Source organism: Apteryx rowi, unplaced genomic scaffold (assembly GCF_003343035.1).
Source record: "Apteryx rowi isolate R43461 unplaced genomic scaffold, aptRow1 scaffold_27, whole genome shotgun sequence".
NCBI lineage: Eukaryota > Metazoa > Chordata > Aves > Apterygiformes > Apterygidae > Apteryx > Apteryx rowi.
The window spans coordinates 169,244-177,842 of NW_020449085.1; the positions used below are offsets into that span (position 1 = coordinate 169,244).

Sequence of the window (8,599 nt, forward strand, 5' to 3'; positions counted from 1 at the left end):
CCGGCCCCGTTCGCCCCCGCGGGCTGGAGGGGCCCTGCGCTCCTCGGGCACCTCCGGCGGCGCCGTGGGCCGTAGCACCACGCACCTGCCTCCCGCGGCTGGCGGCACCCGGAGGGCCTCTCCTAGACGGATGCCGGCGGCTGGAGAGGCGCCAGCGGCCATGGCACCAAACGCCTCCCTCACACAGTCCACGGCACTGAGAGGGGTCTCCTGGACCAAGGCCATGGTGCCACATGCCTCACTCACACAGTCCATGGCACCAAGAGGGCTCTCCTGGACCAAGGCCATGGTGCCACACACCTCCCTCATGTGGCTCACAGCATGGACAGGGCCTCTCCGAGACAAAGGGTGACGACTCAGAGCGGCACCGTGGGGACAGCACCACATGCCTCCTTCGCACAGCTCACGGCATGGAGAAGGCCTCTCCCAGACAAAGGGCTGAGCCAAGCAGCCGAATGGGAGTTCAACAGGACAAGGAGTGTCTGAAGCTCTAGTCTTCATGCTGGACCCCTCTGTGTCTCTGCTCTGTGTCTCTCAAGACTTTAGCAAGCATATATCCAGGCCAGGATAACTGCTATTTCTTCCCTTGCTCTTTGGAGTTGAGTTTCTTCCTCCTCCCTAAGGGCATCTATTAATTTAAATCCTATTTTACTATTTAATGACTGGATTTACTCTAGCTTTTCTGCAGATCACAGCCTTTTTGAGATTTGCAGTATTTTTTGAAATTTTATCTCGTAAAAATAGCCACTGACCACAAATCATTTCAAATTCATCTTTTCCAGCTGCAGTTCGTTTAGGGGGGAGAGAATATATAATCTGGCATTTTGAGTGGCTTCTCGCAGTTATCTCCCCCCACATATGCATTGGTCAGCTTTGGGGTTCTGACACCTCAAAGACGTCTTGGGATCTGTTATAAAATTCCGCATTATGTTGCCAGTGCAATATTTCTGCCCTCACAGGCAGTGTTATTCAACATAATCATTGTAGTCACGTCCTCTTGTTAGTCTCAGGAACATTTTATGTCTTGTCTGCCTGCTTTTTTCTCCTGGGCATCCAATGAGAAGTTCTGTGCTGATATTTATTCTGTCTCCCTGAAGAGGACAGCACAAAGGAGGGCTGTAAAAGGTGGCTACATGTCACAGAAGATTACTGAGAGTGATTTAATACCAAATGAAAACACAATCCATAATAGAATTGAAGTTGCTTTTGTTCCACTTTCATCTTGCTTGTCAAGCTGTTGTATTGTATGCCGAAGGCACATAAGTGCTAAAAACAGATCTCTCCATCACAGCATTGACTGATAGAGCAAATTTGGTCCAGATCAGTTGTCTGTCCATGACTGCCCAGCTGTATGTTTCTGTTGAACTAGTCAATGTGATGTGGTATTTATGCTGTCTGTTGTAATGGGTGTCCTGTGCCAGGACGTTTTCCCTCTCCCATAGCATGGTGGGGCACGAGCCCCACTGAAGTGTAGGGTGCTTGTGGCTGCCTTGCTTAGGGAAGAGAGCTCATGTTCCCAAGATCAGCCTCAGCCTGGGAGATAGAAAGCACCACATCTCCTTTGCACCTTACCACCACCAGACCATCACACTACTCCCCCTCTCTGCTTCTACAAGGCCCTTTGCAGTACACATTATGCTACAACATTCAGGCAGCTTGCTAAGAGTTTTTCAGCAGAAGTTGGCAACGGAAATTAATGCAAACTTCCTTTGCCCCAGGAGTACCATTTACTTTCTACATATTCTAAGGAAGATGGGGTGCATATGACAAGTAATACAGAGCTGACCATATTCCTAGAGCTTTCCTGGTACTAAAGAAGCTCAGAGTTGAGGCTAAAGAACTGCTGTCTCCTATTCGGTATATCCTTGAGTAGGAAGAACATAAGAGTGGTAGCAACAAGTATTGCTGTAAAAGTGAAAATACCATTGTGAAGAGAGGACTCCTTGATGGGAAAACAACCTGTTTTGAGCTTATCAGACACTTGGTGAGACAAGCAAACACATGAGACAGTAAGCAACAGGGGAGAGGATGGTCACACCAGTCATGTGGAAGTTGGACATCCCTCATTCTGGTTGTCCCCACCAAACACAATGATTTGGAAGGTGACCTCTGCTAGGGCTCCAGGACCCAGAGGCTGCCTGCTGTGGAGCTGCCAGCACCTCAGTGAGGGACTTCAGCGGACTCGAGGGCCCAGAAGGCACCCAGTCCATCCTGGCCCTGCCGGCAGGGGTGTCTGCTGCTGCATGGCCTGGGTCCCACAACAGAATACCATGGACAGCTTACAGCTGTGGAGGTTTGTGATGGGAGCACAACACCGGTGTGTATGGAGTGTGAAAGTGAGAAGTCAACAGGCTGAGACCAGCCATGAAACCCTGGAAAAGAACACAGAAAACAGCAAAGGATGGTCACGTGCTGGGTGACACCAGGCCACAGCAGAGATATGGAGCAACAGCAGTTTGACATAACTCAGCCTGAACCTAAGCTGACTTTGTCACAGATATATCAAGCTTTGGTCCAAGTGGAGAGGGAGATTACAATTTGAGCCTGATCTGAGCATGGAGAAGCTCGTGCCCACCAAGGGAATTGCCAAGTCCAGCAGATGTTCAAATCTATGCATGTAGGAGGGCAGTGACATCTTTGGACCAGGGGTTTGGAGAGAAGGGAGTGGAGAGAGACTGTGAGCTGGCTCTGGGTGATTCAGCCATGCAACCTAGTAGAGCAGAACATGCAGACAACATCAGATCCATTGCCAAGCCCACCAAGTGAATTTTGCTCTCATGCAAAGTTTCTTGGATCCTAATGACCTGTCAGAGTCAGTTTATACTGGGTCAACAATTTATTTTTTTTTTTGTGTGTGGTTGCAGCAGTTCTGATCTGGTCTTAAACAAACTAAATCTGGATTTATTCAATTGCCTGACTGTGGCCTGGCCCAATATGTTCCTCTGGCTTTCTAGTGATCTCTATAAAGATGGCCACAATTCACTGAACATGTTCAGTCATGTTATTCCCTTTTCACTTGACAAGTAGCCAATATTTGAGAATTTCTTGTGCAAGGCTCTCTCACTCATCCAGATCTATCCATCAGGATCAGACTTGCTGCACTTCCATTCAAGTTCCAATGAAATACTTTTCTCAGCTCAGATCTCAGGATAACCTTGCATTTCACCAGTGTTTTTGGAAAAAGGTCTCTATCGCTTCAGGTGCAGGTATTGGAGTTTATTTGCTTTTTGCAGGCCACTGTGGCAGATGATTGTATTATAAAGCATGTAAATAGCTAGATTTGTGACATCAGAGAGGATACTCAGTCCTGGCAAATGCAAGTGATGAACCTCATAAGATATCTGGATGTGATCCTAGGAAATATGGGGGAAAAGGTCCTGGGGACTTGTGGTCCCAGTGGGCTGACTGAAGATCCTGCCTGAGCAGGGAGTAAAATGGCAGGTGAAGTTCCACAATGACAAATGTAACATGATCCATATGGGAAACAACAGTAGTTATTTTCCATAGGTAGTAGTGGGCTCTGCATGGGCTAATCCATCTCAAACAGAATATAATAGAACTGAAAAGAAAAAGAACTTCACAGAAGGCAGTAAGGATGATCAAAGGCCTGGAATGGCTGCTACCACATGAAGAACAACTGCATAGATGTGGACTCCTCAGCCTGGAAGAACAACAAAGGTGCATGTGATGGAAGTCCACACAATCCTGAGTGACAGGGAGACATTATGTTTCAAAACAAGTCTGGGGGCACCAAGTGAAATTAGCAGGTGGTAAAATTAGTAAAATAGAGGTGCTTCCTCATGCATGTTGTTATTAAGCTATGGAGCTGCTTGCCGCACAATACTGTGGCTGCTGAATGTCAATAGGAGTTAAAAAAAAACAGAGGACATGTGGAAGGAAAATCTCTGGAGGTTTGTTCAGGAGAAGGATACTCGCTTTTGATCAAGAAGTCTCTGAGTGACCAAGTCCTAGAGTACCCTGGAGAAGATTCCTTCTGTGCATGCCCCAGTCTCACACCCTCCGTGCGCTCCAGCATTTGCCCAATGTGGGGGGCAGGATGCTAGGCTGGGAGGACCCAATGTGACGTTCTGGTACTTACATTTCTTTTTCTGAAAGAAGGAGGACCTTTAGGTCCATCAGCTTCAGTTAACCTGAATTCAAGTCCCAAGATATTAATTACATGTTATTTTACCATCCTGCCACCATTCAGCCCTATCCTTTGGGGTGTTAGTCTGACAGAAGAGACAGTTCAGACCATCTTGAGAAGGGTGCCCAGAACTGGAGGGGCTCTGTGTTGCTCTGTGGGGTGAAACCGTGTCCAGTTTCAGGCTCCCAAATGCAGGAAAGACACTGACATCCTGGAGTGAGTCCAGTGAAGGCCACCAAGCAGATTAGGGGAGCTCAGACACATGACATATGAGGAGAGGCTGAGAGAACTAGGTTAGTTAAGTCTTCAGAAGAGAAGGCTAAAGGGAGATCTTATTGCTATCTTCAGCTACGTCATAGGAGGGCGTAGATGAGACAGAGCCAGACTCTTCTCTGAGGTGCAGAGTGATCAAATGAGAGGCAACAAACACAAGCTGCAACAAGGGAAATTCTGATTCGATGTTAGGGAAGAAATTATCCTGGGAGGGGGATCAAATAATACAACAGGGGCCCAGAGAAATGTGCAATCTCCATCCTAGGAGATAGTAAACTCTGGACTGGACAAGGCGCTGAGCAACTGATCTAAGTTGGCCCTGCTTGTAGTAGGAGGCTGGACCAGAGACCTCCAGAGGTCCCTTCCCACCGCAATTATAGTGTGCTTCTGTGACTCACCCTATTAGCAAAGGGAAGCCTGGATGGTGAGCACAGCCCTAACACCTACCAGCTCAAGTTAGCTGAGATGAATCCTGTTCTAGTGATTGATCCCTCATCCAGACACATGGGGATTTTTTTTCTGTCCTTTTGAACTCTGAATGATTCTCGTGCCAGTTACACTGCTGAGACAGAGCTTTCTGTTGCAACATCTGGTCTCTAGTCATTTTGTTTGCAGAGAGTGAGACTGCCCTCTGCTCTTGTCTCTGTTTTGAAACTCACTTTCTCAGCATTTAATTTTTGAAGTATAAACCAGTCAGTCACAAGGCTTCAATCCTGCATTCTTGTTAGCAAAGCTTTTGTTCTCTGCCTCCAAATCCAGCACTGATTCACAGTTGCTGAGAGACACAGATGTTCACATTCTTCTCACACAGTATATTCTTCCCTTTCCTATCCAGCACAGATACACATATGCTCCTCCCTTTCTAAAATCACGCAGACTTGTTCCTGCTCTCCAACACGGCATCAACAAACTCTACCACCAGCACACAGACAAAAACATATTCTTTATCAGATATTCCTGCAGACTATGGCTGGACAGGACTCTTCCCAAGTTCAGAGGACAAGAGTAATACAATTTTTGACTAGGCATCTGATAGAGGATGAAGCCCAAAGAAGCAGTCCATCTGGAAGGCAGCAGTGCAATGCCTCCAGCTGTTTGAAAAGATGCTGTGTCAACCAGAAATTTCATCTTTAGCTCTCTGAAAGTGTTGGGGTTAATTTAACTTTTACCATTTACCTGAGCTGTATTTATGATAGCTCTGCATCACAGGAACAACATGAAGCTGCTGGAACATATTCAGTCAGAACCTTAATCTGCAATCCACTAATATGTTTATTTTAAGCATGTAACAGGTACATTTCCAAATGCTTGGCCAGGCCCTCTCTGTACTAGAAATTAAGAAAAAAGAGGTTCATTATGCCCATACACTGTGTCTGTGGCCTCTCAGAGACAACTGGGGAGGTAAGCACAAAGGAAGGCCATACCTGTCTGGTTTAACCATGAGTAGGTTCACGAAGTGAAGCACTAACTGGGCCACGGCTGCACCTAGTCCCACTTCTGGGCTCTGTGGCTCAAGCCCAGTTGTAATAAGCAGCACCCATCACACACATGTTCCTCCTACCATACCCTGTGGAGGAAAGGACTTGGATGGAGAGAATCCTTCCTCCATCCACCACTTGTGTTGTTTTCTGCTTTTTCCTAGAATCTCCTTCCCCATCCTTTTCAAGAGAAGAGCACCAGGCAGAGGCACATCCTTCATCCTTGCTTACTCCCTCTGACCCTATGGCACAGCTTAGCTCTGTCCCTTCTGCTGCTCCTGGGGAAGCACGTGTGCTATTCCACCTCTCCCACAGTCTCCACTCCTGCACACCCCATTTCAGTCTTTTTCTCTCTCAGCCATGACTGCTTCTCTTCTTAGAGGTGCCTTAATTGGCAGCCCTGGAGGCCTGTCCTGCCCTCTTATGCTGCCTGTGAAGGTACTCAGGATATGGGCCAAGGGAGAGACATCCCCAACAGCGCAAATCTTGCTTTTCCTTTGTCAGCCCCCATTTTCACCACTGCAGAGAAATACAGCATGGGCAGGGGATCAGCAGTCTCTCTTGCAGCTTCTCCTCCAGGTGGTCTGTGGTTCCCCTCATTCCTGACACCACAGGGAACTACTGCCCAGGACCACTGTTTTGCACCATCTATGGGGTTGTAGGAGAAACCATTCTGGTGGGAGTTTGTCTGCACTGGGGATGTGATCTGGCCAAACCAGGCTCATAATGTCAGGGCTGTCCTCCAACCTGAAACACCTCTGAACTCCAATAGGTCCTGAGCAGAGGCAGCCCCTGCCCACCTCTCATTCTTGGCTCCGCACAGCTCATGTCACCCAGAGAGGGTGAAATCTTTTTCCAGCCTTTATTCCACTTGAGACCTCAGGCATGTTTGTGGTACAGTTCTCAGGTCTCCCCCAGTGAAGGGCAGCTGCCACACACATACAGCAAGTATACCAAGCTGCAGCCCCTCTTCCAGAGCTTCCTCTTGAGGATTATTTGGGGACATCCAAACTATTATGTTTGACCAAAGCCCAGCAGATCAGTCCATCTTCCATTTTTTTGTCTAGTACCTTTCTACTTGGTGATGTCTTTCAAAAGGTGAAGAGTTCTAGTTTAATGAGTCTGTTCTTAAATGGAGGCCATTCCAGACCTCTGATCATCTTTATTATCCTTTGTGTGCCTTCTCTAACGCTATTACATCCTATTCATAAGGCACTGAAACAAAACCAGATATGGATATGCCATGGAGCCACATAGCAAAATTAAGTGTAACTACAGTGAATTCTTTTTATTTCTTTGCTCCTATTAGGATGGGGTCTGAACTCTTTTGCTGCCCCACCTGAGATGCTGTTGGTAGAGGAGAGTCTGCCTGTTGTCCTAGCTTTGTCTGTAAATAAAAATCATGACTGTATGGCACAGCAATAATGAATCCTTACAGTCACTGCCATCTAGTTTCTCCAAATACAACCTGCATACAAGTGTAATTCATTTCATTAAGTTATAACTCGAAAAGGGCTTGAAGGATCTCTCATTCTGCTATAAGAGACTATTTGAGATAAAAATTAGACAGGCACAAGTGTTCTGTTCCCAGAGGCCTCCTTAAAAATTAACTCCTAAATCAATTGCCTGCTTTATTAATGAATCCTCAAGCTCATTTCAGTAGCCAAAGAAGGAGACTTCAGGAACCAGGGGAGAGATTTCATACTTTTCCTTTGTACCAAGAAGGTAAAATGTGGGCTTTAAGAACAAAATCAAACCAATGAATGACTCTGAGGCCACAGGTAGAGCCAGTTTGCAATACAGGCTCTAGAAGTCATAACTTTGGCCTGGAGAGACTGGGCCTCAGGAGGAGAATAAGCCCCTGGCTCTGATCTGTCCCCTTTCTGCCCAGTCCCAGAGGGACCTGTGTAACCCCTGGGCTGGCTGGCTCAGCTTCGCTTCCCATGAGGCCCTCATGATGCCTGGCAGGGTTGTCTGGGGATTTTTCGGAGAAAGCGATCTGGCAAATTTTCACCAGTGTAGGCTGGATCCTCGCTTGCCTTCTCCCAGCTGAGGGAGCAGGTGGCAGTGTAGCTGTGGCTTCAGCATGAACCTTTGGGATACGGCTCTGCAGACGTGGGCAAGGGAGGCTGTGGGCACAACAGAGTGGCCATGGGGACAGATGGGGGTGAGGGCAGCTGTGGGGACAAGGGTGAAGGTGGCCGTGGAGATGAAGGTGAGGGTGGATGTGGGGTTGGTGGTGAGGGTGGCTGTGGGGTTGAGCGTGAGGGTGGCCATAGTGTTGAGGATGAGAGTGAGGGTACCTGTGGGGATAGGGACGAGGGCAGCTGTGGGGATGGCTGTGGAACTGTGGATGGCAGTGGGGATAGGAGTAAAGGGAGCCCTGGGGACGGGGGTGAGGGCGGCTGTGGGCACAGCAGGGTGGCTGTGAAGATAGGTGGGGATGAGGGAAGCCATGGGGCAAGGTGAGGATGAGGGATGTAGGGACAGTGGTGAGAGTGGATGTGGGATGGAGGGTGAAGGTGGCCATAGGGATGAGGATGAGGTTGGCTCTGGGGATGGGGACTAGGGTGGCTGCGGGTATGAGGGTAAAGCTGGCCATGGCGATGGGGGTGGCTGCGGGGATAGGGTGAGGGTGACCGTGGGGTGAGGGCGGCTGTGGGATGGGGGTGAGGGTGACACTGGGGGCAGGGGTGAGGGT

General features: G+C 48.3%; 1 protein-coding gene across 1 annotated transcript in view; it reads right to left on the reverse strand.

The window, feature by feature from the left end:
* Window positions 1-288, reverse strand: part of ALPK3 (alpha kinase 3) — a 34,838-nt gene extending 34,550 nt beyond the window's left edge. The window contains exon 1 of the mRNA XM_026068354.1: window positions 86-288. Within this exon, the coding sequence (XP_025924139.1) occupies window positions 86-288 (203 nt within the window). The remainder of the gene's footprint in view (window positions 1-85) is intronic.
* Between the last annotated feature and the right edge of the window lie 8,311 nt (window positions 289-8,599).